Raw genomic sequence first — 21,865 nt, 5'->3', positions numbered from 1 at the left:
GCAAAACCTCATATTTCAAATTTTTCTCCTTTTCCTTCCCATTTCTCTTCTTCCCATTTCTCCCCTTCCCAAGACAGCAAGTAATCCAATATAGGTTACACATGTGCAATTCTTCTATTTTTCATATTTGAAATATTTTTTCATATTTTTCAAATTACTTCATATTTCAAATTCTTCAAAATTTCATATTTGCCATGCTGTGCAAAAAAGTTGGATCAAAAGGGGAAAAAACACAAGAAAGAAAAAAAAGCCAAGCAAACAAAAAACAATAAAAAAAGGTGAAAATATGCTTGCTTTACATTCAGTCTCCATAGTGTTCTCTCAGATTGTGGATGGCACTTTCCATCACAAGTCTTTTGGAATTGCTTTGAATCATCTCATTGTTGAAAAGAGCCAAGTCCATCACAATTGAACATCACATAATCTTGTTACTGTCATACTGCTTTTCAAGTGATCAAGCAATGTTCCTCAGTGGGATTGCTGCCAGAACTATCTGTCATCATCCCCCGACATCCTCATCCCAGATTTAGATGACTCTTTTTAGTAAAAGTCCCACTGGTCTTTTCTTCTGTCTCATTCTTACCTATATGAGGCTATCTCATTGGGGCTCTGGGTTTCAGACTCAGAAGCTTGCACTCTGCTTAGCTGTGGAAGGGAGAGGAAATAGGTGATGAAAAGTTTATCCTCTAAGCCCTCTAGAGTTTCCTTAAACTCTAGTGCAGCAGTGACTTCCCATAAGGCCTGTGTTTCCTGAAGAGAAATGAGAGAAAACAACTGGGTTCACTTTCATCCAAGGTCAGAGAGATGAGGCTGCTAGTAATTAGCTGCCCAAAGAATAAGAATTGGCTCTTAGACTCACTTTGGCAAATGGAAGGATTGGGTCCTGAGATTTAAGCCGTAACTTTGTCTCTTTTTTCTGGCCCATGTTGCAACGGAGGAGAACAGGTAGCACCAAGATGGCAAGGCAAGCATCATTACCAAATAATCTCCACAGCTCTCTGATATCCCTACGGGGGACAGACAAGGATCCAAACCCTAATGTCAAGTCTCCACTTGACAGAGACACAAGGTCAAAGAGGAAATTGGGATTAATACAAATAGCTGAGATATTTGGGCAGAACTTCATCAGTTATCCAGAAAAGTTACTTCTATTAGGGATCTTAATTCAAAAAAACCGATAAAGATTTATTACGTGACTATTGTGAGCCAAGCACACATATTGATGTGATAATATTGAGAATACAAAGGAAGAATGAAATAGTTCCTGCTGTCAAGGAGCTTATTGTACACACAGGAGTAAATGTTGTTGAGTCATTTAAGTCATGTCTGATTTTCCATACACTGTCTGGGATTTTCTTGGCAGAGATAGCGGAGTGGTTGGTCATTTCATTCTCCAGCTCATTTTACAGATGAGGAAACTTAGGCAAACAGGGTGACTTGTCCAGGGTCACATACCTAGTAAGTCTATTTGAACTCAGGAAAATGTGTTTCTGATTTCAGGCTCAGTACTTTATTCACTGTGCCATCTAGCTGCCCATGTAAATAGATACAAATTTATTAAATAAATGGGAGGTAAATGGGAAGGAGCAAAGTATGAACAACTAGAAAGCATTCATATTGTAGGTAATCCCATAAACTGAAATAAGGAATTCTAAAAGACAGAGGTGAGAAGGGCATGGGCAGTCTTGGCAAAACATACAAGAAAGAAATAAAATCTGTGTGAGGAACAGTATGGAGATCAGCTTGGCTGGATGGAAAAGTATGTGAAGGAGAATAGAGAATGACAAGATTAGAATAAGTAGGTCAGAACTAGGAATTCACTATTGCCCCTGGGATCAAATTCCTAGAACAAACCTTTGCTCTTTTTTTGAGTAAGGGAATAATTTTGTCAGACCTACCCTATAGGGAAATCACCTTGACAATTGAATGGAGGACAGACTGGAGAGAGAAGAAGACTTTTGATGCAGGGAGACCAACTTTCTAATTTAAAATAGGCATGACAAATATGGAAACATGTTTAGAAGAATTGCACATATTTAACCTATATCAGATTGCTTGCTGTTTTAGGGAGGGAAAAGAGAGGAAGAGAGGGAGGAAAAAAATTTTTTTTGTTCTTTTTTCTATTTTGAATGTAAGTTTTAAGTAAATAAATAAAACTTAATAAAAATAAATAAATAAAAGGACTAAACACTTGCTTCCTGATTGCTTAGACTGAAAAAAAAAAGTCAAGATATAAGGAGTTATTTGGCTCTGGCAGATGATAATAAGAGACACAGAGGGAGATAACCTGCATCCAACTGAATCAATGGTATAGTGTTTTTTGTGTTTCTTTGTTTTAACAAGATAATTATATATTTAAAAGGATTAGCAACTTATACACAGTAAATTTGTAGTTTCATATGCAATCATATTTTTATTGTACTGTTATGGAAATGTTTGTTTTATTAACCTAAATTTTAAAAAATTAATTAAAAATAAATTTAAATAAAAAAAATATATTCTTGCTGAATATCCATACCCTATTATGACTAAGTAAATGTTTCTTAACTGTCAGATATTCTCTCAATTCATTCTAGTTTTCATCTTGAGCTACTATATTGGTCTAAATCAGTCCTGACCTATTATTATAGCAAAGAGAAAGAAGAAAGGGACATAGGAAAATACACTTTGAGCTACACTTACAATGGGCATGATATAGATGATGACAAAACAAAGGAGGCTGAAAAGGAATAGTCAGGGTATGTAGGAGTAGAACCAAGAGACAACAGTATCTTGAAAACCTAAATGATAGTATCCAGAAGGAGAGGATAGTAATAGAGTCAAATGTTGCAAATCCATTTCCATTCCCAGATAACATAAGTTTATCCTTCATGATCCATAAGTGTGTGTACTATTTCTTTTGTTTGGGTAATTATGTGAAGAATGGCTTAGAGGGGCAGGGGAAGTGGAAACAGACTGAAGGCAGGAAGACTCATTAGTAGATTTTAACAAGAGTAAAGGTAAAATGATGAGGAACTGAACTAGGATGTTTGCAAACACAGTGAAAATGAGAGACATTTTAGAGGTAGAATTAAAGATAACTGAGATTCTGTTCCTTGGGGAAAGGAAGAATGGTGAAAATATCAATAGAAATTTAGAAATTAAGGAAAAGGTCATGTTTGAGGAAGATTAAAACAGGGGTAGTTTTAGACATATTAAATCTGAAATATTGATCCAAGAAGTGATGTTTTGTGAGCAAATGAAATACAGGGCTAGAGATGTAGAAGGCATTTGAATAAAAAATGGATATTGAAGCCACAATAATGAATAAAATTTCCATGAAAAGAGAATGTCAAGAGAAAAAAAAAGAGGGGAGAAGAACAGAAAGTTGGAGGACATGACATCAAGGGGGCAGAAGGAGGATGCCAGAAGAATCAGCAGAGAAGACAAAGAAGTGGATCTCACTATTAACCAGCTACTAATTGAGAAAGAAAAGAGAAACCTTCCCAATTTTAGATAAGAGTGTCTTGAGAAGTGTTAAAAGTTTTCAGCAGGGGATTCCAATCTTTAGACTGAGCTACTTTTCTATTTCACAGTTAACCAACTAACTTTATCAAGGAAGTCCAGGCAGTATTTATTTCTTTTTTAAAAGTGGGAATGAATTAAAACAACATTTCTTTCTTGAGCAATTTTGTATTAATTTTGTAGGGATAACTGGAGGGAAATGGAATCACCACCCTAGAGGGACAATTTACTTATCTTATTTTGACAAAGAAGAAGGGAAAAGAAATACAAGAGGGACAGGGTGAGGTTGTGCTTACTTGTCATATGGAAGTGGATTTTTCAGGAGGCAGGGTACCACAATTTTTGGAGCCAGCTTGGTCAGCTGCTGGATTGTAGCTATAAGTTCCTTTCGTACTAATTCATCTTTTAAGGAATGCAACATTTCCACCAAGATGGTAAGGAGACCTGGGATCTATGAGCACACCAGGGGAATACAGAGTGGCTTTACTTTCACTTATAATTAATCAATCCATCAATCAACAAGTGGTTAATTAAGGTTCTGCTATGTGCCAAACCCTGTGCTGAATGTGAGATACAAAGACAAAGGTAAAAACAATCACTGCCCTCAAGGAATGTACATTCTATCAGGAGAGAGGATAAGGACATTGATAACTATACATAAAATATACACAAAATAAAGTGGGGAATGGAGGACTAAAAAGGGGGGAAATCAGGAAAGATTTCATGTAGGTATCCCTTGGTACGATGAGTGATCGATCATGTTGTCTTGCCTCCATCAGTATACTGATATACCTGCTTCCTGTATTTATATACAACTTCATATCATTACTAATTTCTATTTTATTATTGATTGGAATGATTTGTAATTAAAATCCCAATGATTGACATTTTTTCCTGGGGTTCATCTGGGCCGTAAATTGGAATTTTTGTGCCTAGGGTAAGGCATCTCCATTGTAGACAGGTACTGGATATTTCCCTTTGGAAAAAGGACAGAGAGACTTCAGGACATTCTGTAGAAGAAGCCTGGAGAGGGGTGTGGGAGTATGAGATAGAAGTAGGACAGAGGAGGAGTTCTTGCTGCCTACCATTTGGTAGCTTCCTTCTTTAATTATTATTAAATAGGACATCAAGCATTTTTGTTTCTAAATTGCTGAAGGACTGCCTAGAACTGTCAGCACCTCCAAAATTTAGTATCTTCTGGATTTGGGGCTCTTGGACAAACTCCTGATCACCACACCCTCGTTATAGCTCTGCTACTCCTTATCCTTTGGCATGAATACTCCCACAATCTTTATTCATGGTGGAGGGCTGCAAATGTGGAAAACCTCATGTGCTGCCCTGAAACACACAGCTTTACCTCATCTTTGACTCTGGCCCCATTGAATTCCACCACCATCCTCAATACAGACACAATAGACTGAGGGCAAGTGACTCTGTCCACTATACAGTCTGAAGCAGTATACAGAAAGGTAAGCAGTTCCCGGAGTGGCAGATAGTTAAAAATGAGCTGAAGAAAAAGAAGAAAAGAGTAGGTCAAAATCCTAAGAAAAGCCAACATCTCTTGGAATTGCCATAACTCTGCTTAAAATGGCAGCCACTGCTATGGGCCTAGTTTTATTTTTGAAGAAACCTGGACTTTTTCTCCAGTTGAGTAGTGCAGTGAGGCTGGCCAAATAAAAATTTCCCCTTATTCAATCATTTATCCAAGATGAAAAGGATCTCAGAAGTTGTCTAGTCTTATACTTTAATAAAATGAGACTTGGAGAGTTTAACTGATTTGTACAAAATCAGCTAGTGTCAGGAGATAAAAAATGAAGGCAAACAACTTGTTGATTTGTATTAAAGAAGGAGATCTCTACACTGGGGGTTCTCTCCACCAATAAAATCACAAATCTGGACCCCCCCACAAATAGGAAAAGGAGGAAGGTGAATCATTAAAACTTTCCTAAACTCTCTTAATTCTGATGCCTCCATTTTTGGTTATGTCTTACTTAATCTGTACAAGAGATAGAGCACTGGCCCTGGTTATCAGAAGGACTATAGTTCAAATCCAATCTCAGAATTGTATGACCCTGGGCAACTCATTTACCCCTGTTTACCTAAGTTTCCTCATCTGTAAATTGGAGAAGGAAATGTCAAATTACTTCAGTATCTTTGCCAAGAAAACCCCAAGTTGGGTCATCAAGAATATGGATATCACTAAAATGACTCAACAGCAAAATAACTTGCATTTAGCTTATTTGTACTTGTTAGTTTACTCATTCTCTTTCCTATTAGGTTTTTGAGATTAAGATCAGGAACTTCTTTTGCTTTTTTTTTTTTTTCATCCCCAGTACCTAGTACAGTGCCTGCCACATAGTAGGTGCTTAATAAATGTATATTGACTTACAGGCTAATTTATGACCATTTTACTTATGTTCATTACTCGTTGACTATTCTCTACTAATCATAAAGACATGGCACTCTTTATTTACTATTTGGTGCCTGAGCAGGCATAATTGGAACTGCCCTGAGTCTCCTTATCTGAGCAGAACTTGACCAGCCTGGGACTCTGATCCGTGATGATCAAATTTATAACGTAATCATCACAGCCCATACCTTTGTAATAATTTTCTTCATAGTAATACCTATTATGATTGGAGGTTTTGGCAACTGATTAGTGCCACCAATAATTGGAACCCCAGATATAGCATTCCCCTGAATAAATAACATAAGTTTCTGGCTGCTCCCGCCATCATTCCTACTACTTCTGGCGTCTTCAACATTTGAAGCAGGTGCTGGAACAGGATGAATAGTTTACCCACCTCTAGCAGTCAATCTCACCCACGCAGGAGCATCCGTAGATCTAGCCATTTTCTCGCTTCATCTAGCAGGAGTCTCCTCTATCCTAAGGGCTATTAATTTTATTACAATCATCAATATAAAACCCCCTGCAATATCCCAGTATCAGACACCATTATTTGTTTGATCGGTGATAATTACAGCAGTTCTACTACTTCTATCCCTGCCAGTCTTAGCAGCCGGTATTACAATACTTTTAACAGACAGCAACCTAAACACAACATTCTTTGACTCTTTGACATTGTATTCTTTGACATTCTTTCTCATCTAAAAGCAAAGGAGTAAAGAGAATTGCTGGAGGCATATGGGGGAAAATATGGACCAAAGACAGCTGTGAGGAACAATAAAAGGCCATGGTTTTCCTGACCACTCTATTCCATGGTGTGATAAGGGCTTGGATAACAGTTTTTGCTGCCAGTGATTATGGCTTTAAAGAAAAACTTAAACCCTCCTTAAAGACTCCATGTAACTGAGAAGTCACACAGGAGTTCCTAACCAGGATTGGCTGTGACCATGGCCTACATTCATTCCATTCCGGTCTCCCTGGGACAGTGCTCCAAATAGCCCTGAGCTTGACCCACTAGTTTTAGCCACCTCCCTCCCTAAGAAAGCTTTAAATTACACAGAAATGGGTTGATTCCATAGTGGAATGAGCAGTGAATGACTGTCTCTGATTAAAGTCACCTGAATGAATCTAGAATCTAGGCTCCGGTCTCATGGTCTGAGGTTTTGGACTCCAGGTTTCTTGTCTTAAAATAGGATTCTCTCTCTCTCTCTCTCTCTCTCTCTCTCTCTCTCTCTCTCGTCTCTTTCTTTCACTCGTCTCTGTCTGTCTCTGTCTCTCTCTGTCTCTGTCTCTCTGTCTCTGTCTCTCTCTCTCTCTCTCTCTCTCTCTCTCTGTCTCTCTCTCCCTCTCTGTCTCTCATCCTCTCTCTCTTTTTCTATATGTAACATAGATTATTTTATACATGTACACATAAACACACACACACATATATATATATATATATGTATAGTTGTTCTTCAGTTGTGTCCTAGTTTTTGTGACCCTATTTGAGGTTGTCTTGGCAAAAACATTGATTTGTCATATCCTACAGATATTCAAATTCATTCTACAGATGAAGAAATTAATGTAATGAAGATTACATGACTTGCACAGAATCATTCAACTAATAATGCTTAAGGTAAGATTTGAACTCTGGAAGATAAGTCTTCCTGACTCTAGTGCTGGCACTCTATCCATCACATCACCTAGCTGTCCCTAATCTATCTGTCTATATCTATCCATTCATCCATCCATACATACATCTAGCTAGATAGCTATGAATATATTTATGAAGTTGCAGCATGGCAAGTCACAAAAGGACCAGCATCAGAGTAAGAAATCAGGATACAATGGCAAATAATCTGTATTTACACTTAGAAAGGCTGGATTGAAATGTCAGCTTTCCCATCCAACTATCTGCGTGACTTTGGAAGTCATGTTGCCTCCATGAGTTTCAGTTTCATCATCTTTACAGTGAATGAGAATTGGGTGGGAAGGGAGATGATCTCTAACATTTCTTCCAGTTATATATGTAAGATCCTGAAACTTTCATTCATGTTCTGATTTTGACACAGACTGGTTACATTAATCTAGCAAGTCACTAAAACTCTCAGCTCCCCCAGTAACTCTCTAAGACTGGAAAATGCAGAATATTTATTGGTCTGCATTATGGAACAGGAGTTTCCATTCTGTAAATTCCCTAAATGAATGAAAGCACAAGTCTGGAGTAGGAATCCCATATATATAATATATGTGTGTATATGTGTATATATATATATACATACATATATATATAAGTATGTATATATACATACACATACACATGCTTATTTAGAAGCCAATTTATTGATGTATATGTTGAATCTGCTCTTCAAGCCAATTTCCAATTAAATAATTTTTTGGTCATGAACTTTTTGGTCCCTACCTTTGCAATGTCAACGGGCATGAGGTTAGAAGCCTCAACTTCTATATCATCGGTCAATGGCTTGTTGCCTTCCTTTTCTGTGACTCCTGAAAAAGAACTCAGTCAGGTTTAAGAGATTATTGACCCCACTCGCTTTACTTCATCTGCTTCCTTTCATGCACAGAAGCAAATCACAAAGTCTAGGATTGGACTAGTTTGACAGTAGATAGCAAAGATACTGCAGTAGTTTGCCATTACCTTCTGCAACTCATTTGACAGCTGAGGAAATTGAGTCAAACAGGGTTAAGTGACTTGATTCAGGATCACATACAAGTTAGCTAGTTAGTAGCTGAGGCTGGATTTGAATTCAGGAAAATAAAATTCCTGACTAAGCCTGGAATTCTATCTACTATGCCATCTAAATGCCCTTGGAATTAGTATACACAGTACATATACATACATACATGCACAATACATATGTGTATATATGCACACATATAATGCAGATATATACACCTACCTACACATCTACACACATATGTATACACACATATACATACACACATAAAATGTCTCCAAAGTCTTAGTGTACCTTTAAAGTTTTAGTAATAAGACTTTCGAGATTCTGTACATGTGTATGGGTACATACCGATATAGAAACATATTTTATATGTCTCTAATATACATCTGCATTTTTCTATGCATATATACATATTTGCCCTGGACCTAAGCTTTCCTTGATATAGGGAACTTCCAGTGAGGATAATTCTCTTGACCAATACACATCTTTAACAAAATAGTACCTATGTTTTATAGTATTTTTATTTATTTTAAATTTTATTTTAATCTAGTCTTAGTGCATTCAGGAATATTGTAGATCATGTATTTAACACCTCTGTGGTGTTTGTCCTTTATTCTAGAAGAGGACCATGATAACAGGAAGGCAATATCATGACGTTAAAAATGAATTGAGGGCTGTTCAGGGTCTCCTGCCTCACTCACTTTCCCCTCCAGAGCCATCTGGGTCCAGAGGCCAGATATAGTTCAGGATGACTGGAGATGGCCCTGGATGCTGTGGGAGACCTTGTCCTTTTTAAGCTAAAATCTTCAACAGGTCTCAGTTATGGGGAGCCATTGAAAGAGTTTGAGCAAGGAAGGTGATATGATCAAATACATAATGTAAAACAAATCAAAAGAGCTCAAGAAATGAGGCAATTCCTGAATCCTTGAATACTTACTTGTCTTACTTAGCTGTAATTCTGTAGTGGGAAGGGATGGGAATAATATTAACAGGTTCTGTGCTAAATGCTTTTGACAATTAAATATTATCTGGTGGGCAAGTACTATTATACTTTCAGTAAGTATAACAACCCTGGAAAGCAAGTACTATTAAAATTTCTCATTTAAAAAATGGGAAAACTGAGATAAACAAGTTAAGTAACCTGCCAAAGATCACATAAATAGGAAGTGCCTGAGGCTAGATTTGAATTCACATCTTTTTAATTCCAGGCCCAGTGCTATATCCACTCTACCACCAGCTACCTCAAGTTTTGCCTGTAGCTTTGAGAATCCACCAGAGAAAGGTTTTCAGCCCACAAAAAACTGAACAAAGTTCAAAGAAAGAATAAAGAAAGGGGGACATATAGATGGTGCAGTGAATAGAGTGCCAGCCCTGAAATCAGAATCTGAGTTCAAATCCAGCCTTAGACACTACCTTAACACTTCCTAGTTGTGTGACCCTGGGCAAGTCACTTAACCTCAAAAAAACCCTCCAAAAATAAACAAACAAAAAAACCCACTTCCCTTCCCTTTCAGCCTCCTCTTTCTCTTCCCCTTCCCTTTCTTATGCTTCTCCTGTTAATAATTGTGAGGATTTACAAAACTTACTTAAGTTTTGATGTCACTGCTCCTCAAAAGCTCTTACCTGAAATCAAATTATTCTGAGTTCCTTGAAGCACAGAGGTGATTGTATTAGAAGCCCAGTGGCGAATGGATGGTAGTTGGTCAAAGCATCGGGGAACCAGGGCACCAGCAAAAAATCCAAGACATGGGAGAATTCGAACTTCCTAAATTAGAAAAGGAGATTAGAAGTTCTTAATTCTGTGTAAACTACATGAAAGGATGACCGAATTGAAGCAAGTGGAAATTTTTCCTGCATACTACTTAGCGTTTCCCCAATCTTGATCTGACTAAACTTTAGAATCGCTCCTATTCTGGGGACAATCACAATAGAGTATAGAAGTAAATTGAGAAAAGAAAAAAAATCATTACCTTTTTTATGGGAAACAGGTTTCACATAGGAAGTAAAATAAGTAGCATTGCAAAGAATGATCATTTGTATTCACTAACTCCCATGTGGACTACTACTGCGTCTCCCTGCCTCAAGTGTCTCCTCCATTGCAGTCCATTCCCCACAGCATCTGCTAAGATGATCTCAAAAGTACATAGTCTATGTTATCTCCCTCCCCTACTTCAGTGCTCCTTATCACCCCTAGTAACAAATATAAAATCCTCCCTTTGGCATTCAAAGTTTTTCATAATTTGACTCCTCTCATCTTCCTGATCTTCTCACACCTTACTCCATATGCCCACGTTTTCCCTACAAAAGACAAACATATTTTTTGATCCAATGATATTGGTCTCCTTAATGTTTCTAGAACAAGATCTCCATCTCTTAACTCCAGACATTTTTACTTGCTGTCTCCACTCTTCCCTCCTGGTTTCCCTGACTTCCTTCAAGTCACAATTCAAATGCATCTTTCTATAGAAAGATTTTCCCATTCTTTCTTAAATCTAATGCTTTTCCTTTGTTTTCTCCACTTTATATGTAACTTGTTTGCACCTATTTGCAGTATGGCACAGCAATTACTTAATAGGGACAAATAGCATTACAGATAGTAATAAATAAATTAATACACATAAAATGCTACATAAATCTTAAAATGCTTCATGAATGCTGTTCATTATTAGGTATTAGGGACAGTCAAGTGGCACAGTATATAGAATGCCAGGCTTAGAGTTAAGACTAACTAACTGGCTGACTAATTAATATCAACTGCTAATGATCAAGGGAGTTATACTGGTGGGAGGCCCAAGCCACACTCAGTCATTCCAGGATAATTCTAGAACCTTAAGAAAATGTAGCAGCCATGTTCTAGAACCAGATGTGCCAGTCAAAAGGGGAAAGAAGTTCTGCTACTTTAGAGCTGCTACTAGAGTTTCATAGAGTCCTTTGAGATTTTGTAGTTTAATTCTCTTATCTTTACAGTTGAGGAAATTGAAGTCAGGAGGATTAGGTTATTTCCTCAAGATCATACATGTAAGTAAGTAACAGAGCCAAGTTTTGAACCCCAAACCTCTGATATTCTTTCTACTGCTTTAGTCACCAACCAACTTGGATGTCTAAAAAATGGTGGTACCCTTGACAGAAAGGGAAAAGTTGTATATTAGCCTGGGACAGAAAGAGAATGAGTTTTGTTTTTGAATGTTTAATTTATAATGCCTATAGAATAACCATTGGGAAATGTCCAATGGGCAACTGGTGATGTGAGAAGTGAGGTTAGGGAAACTATTCTTGCAACTGGCAATTATTCTCCTAGCAGTCAAACAAAATCATGGGAACTGATGAGGTAACCAGAAAAAAGTATGCAGATGAAATACAGACACTAAGACTGGTTCTCTATATCAATGCTATGTTCTACCTTTTAAAAAAATTATCTGTAGTTCCATGGATAATTTTTTAAAATAATCACATCCCTTGTGGGAAAATTGGGGCACCAATGCATTGTTGGTGGAATTGTGAATGGATCTAACCATTCTGGAGTGCAATTTGGAGCTATGCCCAAAGGCTATCAAACTGTGCATACCCTTCAATCCAGAAGTCTCATTACTGGCTCTGTCTCCCCAAGACATCATAAAAGAGTACAAAGATCCCACATGTGCAAAAATGTTTGTAGCAGCCCTTTTTGTAGTAGCAAGGAACTGGAAATTGAGTGAATGCCCATCAGCTAAGGAATGGCTGAGTATGTTATGATATATGAATATAATGGAATATTTTTGTTCTATAAGAAAAGATGAGCAGGCTAATTTCAGAAAAGCCTAAAAAGACCTAAGTGAAATGATGTTGAATGAAGTGAAGACAACCATGAGAAGATTGTACACAGTACCAAGAAGATTATATGATGATCAACTGTGATAGATTTGGCTCTTTTAAACAATGAGGAGATTCAAGGTAATTCCAATAGACTTGTGATGGAAAGATCTATTCACATTCAAAGAGAGAGCCATTAGACTGAATCAAAGCATAACATTCTCACATTTTTGTTGCTGTTTGCTTGTTTTTTCCCCTTGTTTTTTCTCCTTTGTTCTGATTTTTTTTTTTTTTTTTTTTGCACAGTGTAACAAATAAGGAAATATGTTTAGAAGAATTGCCCATGTTTAATCTATATCAGATTGCTTGCTGTTTTGGGGAAGAGGGAAGGAAGGAGAGGGAGTAAAATTTGGAACACAAGATTTTGCAAGGGTGAATGTTGAAAACTATTTATGCATATATTTGGAAAAATTAAGAATAAAAAGATCATATCCTCTAGCTTCCATATAGAACAATAGAAAACATTAATATTTCACATTAATTTGTTTGCTCCTCTTATTCTGTGGTTAGCTTTTTTGTTCAAGTAATATTTATTTAGCATCTACTAGGCTTTCTTGGTAATGTAATCAAAAGACTGTAACTGGAAAAATTAGTTTTTAAAAAAATATTCAAAAAAGTCTATCAATCAGAGCTGGATTTTGGTATAGACAAAGTAGACTAAGGAATAATATGAGGGGAAAGAGTGGTAAAAGGTAATTTGGGGTATAATCAGAAATACTCTCTGCTGGACAGGACTTTTCACATAGTGTAGCTCTTGGATTGTGGCCTCTTTAAGTGGTTATCAAGTTTGACGTGGGGAAGAAGGATTCCTTTGATTATTTCCATTACACATGCACTATCAGTGCCAGAAATTGCTGCTTCCTATTATTATATGTTGACATATTTTGTGATGATAAAGTAGAAAGGAGCCTGCGTTTGGGTCAGAGAAATTTTATTTGAATTTTGATTCTGCCCCTTACTTTTGTCTAGTCACTTCAACCTTCAGATTTCACTTTTCTCATCTATAAAATGAAGGGGTTAATCCCAAATCCATCTCTAAATCTATGGTCTCTTGACTAAAATTGATTACATATGTTAAGATAAAGTCATAGAAGTATCAAAGTATAATAAGATCATAGATTACCAAGTAGAAGAAATCTTGGATACCATCTAACCCTTTTTACAGATGAGGAAATCAAGGCATAAAGGGGATGGGTTTGCCCACAGTCACACAGATATTAAATAGCAGTCAGATATTCAAACTTTCCCAGTTGTTTCCATTACATAACCTATAATTCTATCCATAATTTTCTAACCTTGCTTGGCTCAGAGTACATCAGAATTTTTTCAATTCTCTATTTTCTGCTGACAGAATGGCTTTTTTATGAGTTCAAGATGTTTTTAGATCAGCAACCTGGAAAGCACAGTTCTTAACCTTCTGATTTGGACAATGAATTACCCTTTCTGGATGGGAGAACTGGTTTTTCCACATAGGTGCCCTTGTACAAGGAATCTCTCCCAATTTCAATTCTCACAATATAGCTCAAAACTAGACTGGTTCTCATTCGTCTGACTCTTCCCATAGATAAACTTGTACCTCACCTCAGATGTATAATAGAAAGAGAAGAGCAGCTGGCTTAATCTCATTGCTCCCATGCGCAGCACTGGCTTCTCTGATCCCAACCACTTGGAAAGGTGCTGTGGGTGAGAGGAGATTAATCAATATATTAACAAACAAAAATGTATTAAGTGGATGTTTATGTGTTAGGCATTATATTCAATGGGGATACAAAGACAAAAAATGGAATATTCCCTGCTCCTAAGTTTGCATTCTATTAAAGATGACATATCTATATCTCTCTTTATATATATATATGTGTGTGTGTACACACAAATAATGTATATATATATATATATATATATATATATATATACACACACACATATATGCAAACACATTCTTGAGGCCAGGAAATCCATGTTATCTCTTATTTTGTGTTTATATTGTACATAATGTTTTTTCCTTAATATTGTTTTATTTTTCCAAATATTTCCATATTTGTCATGTTGTACATGAAAAATAAGACCAAAAGGGAAAAAATTAGAAAGAATAAGCAAAGAAGCAAACAAACAAATAAAGCTAAAAATACTACGCTTCAATCTACATTCAGTCTCCATAGCTTTCTGTTTGGATATACATGGCATTTTTCATCCCAAGTCTCTTGGAATTGTTTTGAATCACTGCATTGCTGAGAATAGCCAAGTCCAACACAGTCGATCACAATATTATCTTGCTGTAAGATTATTATACAAATATGCATACATATATTGGATTTAACATATATTTTAACATGTTTAACATATATAGGATTACTTGCCATCTTTTCCTCAAATAAAAGAGAAGGACTCATTGACCTCTAAGGTACTATACACCATTAAATTTCTGATTCTATATTTAGTATTATTAATCTTAAGAGCAAATATATCTATGCAAATTTCTAACTTCAACTGATGATTTAAATAATCTTGTAATTACAGGAGCATGTATAAGGACCTAGGTGTTTGAGATGGGTTACCAAACTTTAGCATTTTTAAAGTTGTTAAATCTCAAAATCCCCTAAGGAAGGAATACCACCTTATTTGTCACCCATCTCCCACCCCATTCCCTGAAACTTTCATTAAAAAAAAGGAGATGAGAAGAGAGAAAGGATATATTCCAGTGCAGGACCAGGGATTCAATTCTATAATTACTCATCAGTCTCTATTATCTTCAGTTAAACAAAATTTCCCATATCAATCTCCAGCATTCGACCTCTCACTTTCTTTTCTTTTTTTTGTTATCTTCAGTTTAAAAAAATATTATCTTGCTGTTACTATGTACAATGTTGCTTTAGTTCTGTTTACTTCACTCAACATTAGACTTTTCTGCAGCCAGCCTGCTCATCATTCATCATTTCTTATAGCATAGTATATAATATTTGGAAACACAAGCACACATATATGTGTGTGGACATATATGTATATTTGCATATATGTAGACATGTGTGTATATATGTATGTATACACACATATATCAACTAAATGACACAGGGGATAGAGTGCTGGCCATGTAGGCCATATAGAAGGACCTGAATTAAAATCCAGCCTTATATAGTCACTGGTTATGTGACTCTAGGCAAGTCACTTAACCCTGTTTGCCTCAGTTTCCATATCTGTAAAATGAGCTGGAGAAGGAAATGACAAACTGCTCCAGTGTCTTTGCCTAGAAAACCCTAAATGGGGTCATGAAGTGTTGAACATAATAACTGAACAACAATGTATCCAGAAAAATAAATATAATACAGACAAAAGGAGGGCTTCCATTGGTATAGGGAACTCTTGGTGGAAGAAACTCTACCAATTCAGACTAGCATACACTTTCCAAGTTGTAGTCTTACAATATTGCCTGGAACATTGGCAGGCTAAGTAACTTGGGCAAGGATATACAAACAGTAGATTGTATAAGTAGAACTTAAGTTCAGGTTTTTCTGGCTTCAAGGCTGGCTCTCAAGCTAGATGATGTTGTTTTGAAATATTATGTACAATGTAAACACACACACAAAAGAAATGATATGGATTTCCTGGACTTAGAGCCTTGCCTCTAATCTATCTAAATTATATGACCATGAACAAGCCACTAGCCTCTGAGTTCTAGGTAGTTCTCTATTACTTAAATCGCAGAGGGTGATGTCAGCCTACATTAGTAGATAGAGTTTCTTCATATGGTGGTAATGTACATCAATGAAATTGCAATAATATCATCAATAAAATTCTTATTCTTATCCATAAAGGTACAGTAATTTCAGCAAGGGGAAGTCACTAGCACTTAGAAGTATCAGAAAAGATTGTATCAGAGGCTGAGCTTAAGATGAGCTTTGAAGGAAACTAATGATTCTAACAGATGGAGATAAGAAGTGAGAGCATTCCCCATATGAAGTACAGTCTATACAAAGGCATGGAGATGGGAGATGGGCTAGTTTGACTACATGAAGTAGAATAGTAATTATGTTCTAAGTCTGGAAGAGTTGGCTGATTGCAAAGATCTTTAAATATTTAACAGGAGCTTTTATTTGAAACTTGGATTTACAAAGCCTCAGAGTGACATGGTTAGAATGCTGCTCTAGGAATAACACTTTGGTAGCTCTGTGAAGGATGTAGGGAAGAGAAAAGACCGAGATGTAACTAGGAAGTTATTTCAATAGTTCTGGTGGCAAGTAATAAGGGTTTGGACTAGGGCTGTTGCTGTATGACAAAACTCAGCATCTGGTTGGATATGGAGTTGAAGAAGAGTGAAGAGTGAAGTTGGGAACTTAGATAATGGTTGATGACACCTGTGATAGAAATGACAAAGTTATGGAAAGGGATAAGTTTAGATTGGATAAAAAAGACAATGAATTTTGTTTTAGACATTCTGGGCTTAAGGTGTTGATGGGATATCCAATGAGAAATTTTCAATAGGTAGTTTATGTGGGATTAGACTTTAGGAGAATTACTAGGATTGGGCATATGGATCCGAAAATAATCGGATTATCATTGGAGGTTATCATTGAAACCAAAGGAGCATAACCATGAGAGACTCTGAGTGGGTGAAAATAGAGATGAAGGTCTAGAACAGAGATTTGGTGTAAATTCACAGTTAGGGGATGAGATATGGACAAGGAAACAGGCATGACTGATCAGGTAAAAGAATGGAGAATGGGGGAGAGAGCATGAGAGAGAAAGGGTAGACATACACAGAGAAACTGAGCAAGAAAAAGAGAGAGAGGAGAAAGAGAAGCATGTGCGCGAGAGACAGAGACACAGAGAGAAACAGAGACAGAGACAGAGAAAGGGAGGGAGAGAGACAAAGAGGAAAGAGAGAGCCAGAGAGAATGAGACAGAGAGACATATAGAGAGACACACAGACAAATACAAAGCCATTGAGAGTCAGAGAAAAAGAAACAGACAGGAAGAGATATAGTGAGAAAAATAAGTGAGTAGTGAGCAGTGTCATGAAAACCCAGAGAGTTTCAAATTCTGCAAAGAGATCAAGAGGAATGAAAACTTGGAAAGATTGCTTAGTACTTACAGAGATAGTGATAACTTTGGAGAGAAAAATTTTTGCTGTGTATGATATTCTCTTGGTTCTACTCATTTCACTTAGCATCAGTTCATGTAAGTATCTCTAGACCTTTCTGAAATCATTATGCTGATTGTTTCTTATAAACTAATAATAATTCATAGCATTCATATACCATAACTTATTCAGCCATTCTCCACTGATGAGCACCCACTTAATTTCCAGTTCCTTGCCTAGGCAACAAAAAGGTTGCTACAAATATTTTTGCACATGTAGGTCCTTTTCTCTTTTTTATGATCTCTTTGGTATACAAGCCCAGTAGAGAGACTGCTGGATCAATGGATATGCACAGTTTGATAGCCCTTTGGATATAGTGCCATATTGCTGAGAGGAAAGTCTAAATTGTGTAATAAAAGTGGAAACCAGATTGCAAGAGACTGAGAATTAAGTGAATGGAAAGAAAGAAGATGCAGAAGTTTTATTGTTACTGTTTTCCCCCCTAGGAAGTGGGTGATGAAAGGAAAGGAAAGTATAAGGCAATAGCTTGAGAAGATGGTAAAGTGAAGAGAAAATTTTTTTATAGATGGTGGAGATCTCAGCAAGAGAGAAGGAACCAGTAGATAGTAATATATTTAAAACTGGGGGGAAAGGGATGATTGGATGAACATCAAGTCATTTGCAGCAATATAAAGAAATAGCTCTTCATTCCATTACTCATATCTCTTAAGGATTTCTCTCCCACAAACTCATCTTACTTTGAATATCCTGAGTGTAATTTCTGGTGTTGGTTGACTCTCCAGAATGGTCATGATGACATTATCCAAGGCTTCGATTGTTTTTTGGCTCAGGGACTGAAACAAAGAGAGAAATATTATGATGTAATGGGTCCATGAAAAAAATGCTGAGAATCTGAAAAAAAAGGCAGGCACAATACAGAAACAGATTGTCTATATATGTAGTATACTAGATTTGAGGTCATGAAGACCTGGATTCAAACTCTATTTTGGTCACTCACTAGCTATGTGTCTCTAGGAAAGTCTTTCAAAGTCATTTTTTCAGTTGTAAAATGGGATAATGCTGATATTAAAGGGTTGTAGTCAGGTCAAATAAGGTAGATGTTGAGCAACCTTTAACATTCTTTATAAGTGTCAGTTATTTATACTACATGAAAAAAGAATATGAGCAAGAAGAGTTTGAGTGAGTTGATCTTAAGAGGAATAGAGTACTACCAGAATTTGAACCAGAATTGGACAAGGAAGTGCCATGGTTCAACCTATGTTTTGGGCACATGTGACTTTGACAGCTGTATGAAAGATGGGAGAGACAGACAGACAGACAGACAAAAGAGAGAAACATATAGACAGACAGACAAAGGAGAGACGGGGGAGGAAGAGACAAACAGTTAAACAGAGATAGAGAGAAATAGAGAAAGACAGAAAAAAGAGAGACACACAGAGACATATACACACACACAGAGACAGAGAGAGACTGACAGACAGACAAAAGAGAGATAGGGGAGGGAAAGACAGATAGGCAGTTAAACAGAGACAGAGAGAGAAAGAGAGAAAGAGAGAAAGAGAGAGAGAGAGAGAGAGAGAGAGAGAGAGAGAGAGAGAGAGAGAGAGAAAGAGAGGGAGAGAAAGAGAGAATGAACTTGAGACAGGAAATACAATGAGACTATTGTACTAGTTCTAATAAGAGCTAATTAGGACATTGGGTGAGATGGGGTAAAGCAGGCTGCTCTGATAAGAATGTGGTCCGTGAAAACTCACTTTCATGGGTGTCTTTACTGGTGATTTCCCTTTCAATGAATCATTTGTAGATGGCATCGAGAACACACATTTGAGGCAGCTACTAAGGATCAAGTCTATCTCTTCCTCATTCAATGGTGGATATAGTTCCCTGAGTGGAAAGGAATAATATGTATTGTCAAGCTCAAGTTTACAGCGAAGATATTCATTGCTCTTTGTAGGACAAAGCCCTAGGTTTGAAGATGTGAACTTTGAAGGAATCAATGATCCTCTCTAAATCTTATATTCTTCACCTATAAAATGGGATGGCAATACAATGTCTGTACCTTCTCCCTCAAATTGCTGCTATATGACTCAAGTGTTGAACCATTAAATCATCATGGAGGCAGTATGGTCAAAAGAGCCTTAGCAATCCAGGTCTTAGGGGTAAAGTAAAAAAATGTTGGGTAATAATAAGAAGTATTTTTGCCTAATTTAGTCAGCAAATCTCCACAATGACCTAGAAAGTAGACCACACCAAATTCTGATGAATAAAGACATGATAAAGTCACAGCAAATAATTTTTTCCAGCCCAGGGCTACTTTAGAGAGATAGAGAAGTCTGTGGACAATGGGAAGAAGAAGGAACTGCCAAAGAGCATGGGCAATGGCTTCAATAGACAATATTTCGCTGCTCAGGAGTGGAAAGGGTGTTAAGACAAATCAACAGAGCAAAAAGCACCTGGACTGAAAGAAATTTCAGGGGACCCCTGAACAAATTTCAGGTGTAGGAATGAGTACCATTTAGCAGTTCTGTTGCCTATTTCTCAGTTCTGGGCACAGATACAAGGAACTGGAAAAAGGATCTAAGCACAGGCCTTAGCTATATACTAAATAAAGAACAAATTCTGGAAATGTAGTCATGTAGTTTTGAGCTCAGGGGCAGAGCAGAAATTCAGTTCTAACCTTTAGCTCAGCATATGAGACTGTAGAGAAATAACCTAGACGAGTGCAGGACTAAAGCAAAGTCAGAAATTCAATTGCTTTGAAGCTGCAGAACCTTCCAGTGGGTAAATACTGAACAAGTCTAGTAGCAGTCTACTAAAACACACAAGGCAAGAATTTGGAGAGCATAGACATGAAAGGCGATGGCTAGGACTCTTCCTGGATCACATCTTTTTGGGATTACTTAAAACTTCCAGGCAGTAGAAAGATATAAAAAGGCAGATGCCCTGGTCAAACATCCCCCATTTCCAGAAACATACATATTCCAGCACTAACATAAAGTCCAAAGTTAAGAATAGGCGAAGGAGAAGAAGAAAGAAGAAAGAAGAAGAAGAAGAAGGAGGAGGAAGAGAAGGAGAAGGAGGAGGAGAAGGAGGAGGAAGAGGAAGAGGAGGAGGAGGAGGAGGAAGAAGAAGAAGAAAGAGAAGAAGATAAAAAGGAAGAAAAAAATAGGAGGAGAAGGAAGAAGAAGAGGAGCAGTAAGAAAAAGAAGAAACTGATCATAAAATGTCATCATAGGGATAAAAAAGTTCTAAACACAAACCCAAAAGAAAATGACTTAAAATCATTCACAAGCAAAGTCTCAAGGGGAAATGAAAATTGGATGATTGGATTACAAACACTACAAGAATTCTTAGAAGCACACATGCATATACATACATACAAATGTATGTGTATACCAAATAGATATGGTGTATGTATGTATATATATATATATATATATACATACACACATATAGATGTATGTATATATACATCTGTATACACACATGTATACATATATATGTGTGTGTGTGTATATATATATAAGGGTATACATGTGTGTATACACATACCTACACCCATACACCTCCCTCTCCCTCTAAAAAAGAGAGCTATATAAGAAAGATTGACAGCTTATTGAAAGAAGTACACAATTTATTGGGGAAAAAAAAACTTTAAAATTAGAAGTGGCCAAATGTAAGTAAATTAACTACATCAAGAAATGATAGTACAAAGTCAAAAGGCTGAAAAAACAGAAAAAAATAAAATATCTCATAAGAAAAACAACTTACCTTGAAAACAAATTGAGGAAAATAATTTTGGAATCACTGGACTACCTAAAAACCATGTTCAAAAAAAGACCTCAATATCTTATTTCAAGAAATCATAAAAAAGTCATGGAATTAGAGGGCAAAATTGAAATAAAAAAATCCCTCCTGAAAAAGATCTAAAAATAAAAACTATCAAGAAAATTATAACAAAATTTCAAAGCTCTCAAGTCAAGGAAAAAATACTATAAATAGTGAGAAAAAGTGATTCAAATAATTCACAAATAATTCTGACTCAGAGTCAGAATCATCTAAGACTTAGCAGCTATATCAAATGAAGATTTTGGAATATGATTATTTCAGAAGATAATTAATAATAATATTTGTATGGTGCTAGGTTCCAGGCACTATGTTAAGTGTTTTACAAATATTATCCCATTTTATCCTCCCAATAACCTTAGGAGTTAGGGTGTCATTATTATTATCCCTATTTTACAGTTGAGGACACTGAAGCGAATAAAGGTTAAGTGACTTGCTGGTTAAGTTTCCAAGCATGAATCTGACCTTAGATCTTCCTAA

At 36.5% G+C, this 21,865-nt stretch overlaps 1 protein-coding gene across 3 annotated transcripts in view; it reads right to left on the bottom strand.

The window, feature by feature from the left end:
• Positions 1 to 21,865, bottom strand: part of LOC100919262 (maestro heat-like repeat-containing protein family member 1) — a 111,136-nt gene that overhangs the window by 18,105 nt on the left and 71,166 nt on the right. For 2 of the 3 annotated variants that reach the window (XR_004233683.1, XM_012549105.2), the window contains exons 18-26: positions 19,294 to 19,423; positions 18,277 to 18,372; positions 14,026 to 14,121; positions 10,219 to 10,360; positions 8,316 to 8,401; positions 4,862 to 5,011; positions 3,801 to 3,955; positions 860 to 1,007; positions 584 to 750 (exon numbers count right to left, since the gene is read on the bottom strand). Coding sequence is in view for 1 of the 3 variants with exons in the window: in XM_012549105.2 (XP_012404559.1) it covers positions 584 to 750; positions 860 to 1,007; positions 3,801 to 3,955; positions 4,862 to 5,011; positions 8,316 to 8,401; positions 10,219 to 10,360; positions 14,026 to 14,121; positions 18,277 to 18,372; positions 19,294 to 19,423 (1,170 nt within the window). In the remaining 2 variants the exon portion in view is untranslated. The remainder of the gene's footprint in view (positions 1 to 583; positions 751 to 859; positions 1,008 to 3,800; positions 3,956 to 4,861; positions 5,012 to 8,315; positions 8,402 to 10,218; positions 10,361 to 14,025; positions 14,122 to 18,276; positions 18,373 to 19,293; positions 19,424 to 21,865) is intronic. The other variant, XR_004233684.1, reaches the window with a different exon arrangement.

The sequence above is a fragment of the Sarcophilus harrisii genome, chromosome 4, assembly GCF_902635505.1.
Source record: "Sarcophilus harrisii chromosome 4, mSarHar1.11, whole genome shotgun sequence".
In the NCBI taxonomy this organism is placed as follows: Eukaryota; Metazoa; Chordata; class Mammalia; order Dasyuromorphia; family Dasyuridae; genus Sarcophilus; species Sarcophilus harrisii.
This window is presented reverse-complemented; position numbering and strand designations above follow the sequence as displayed.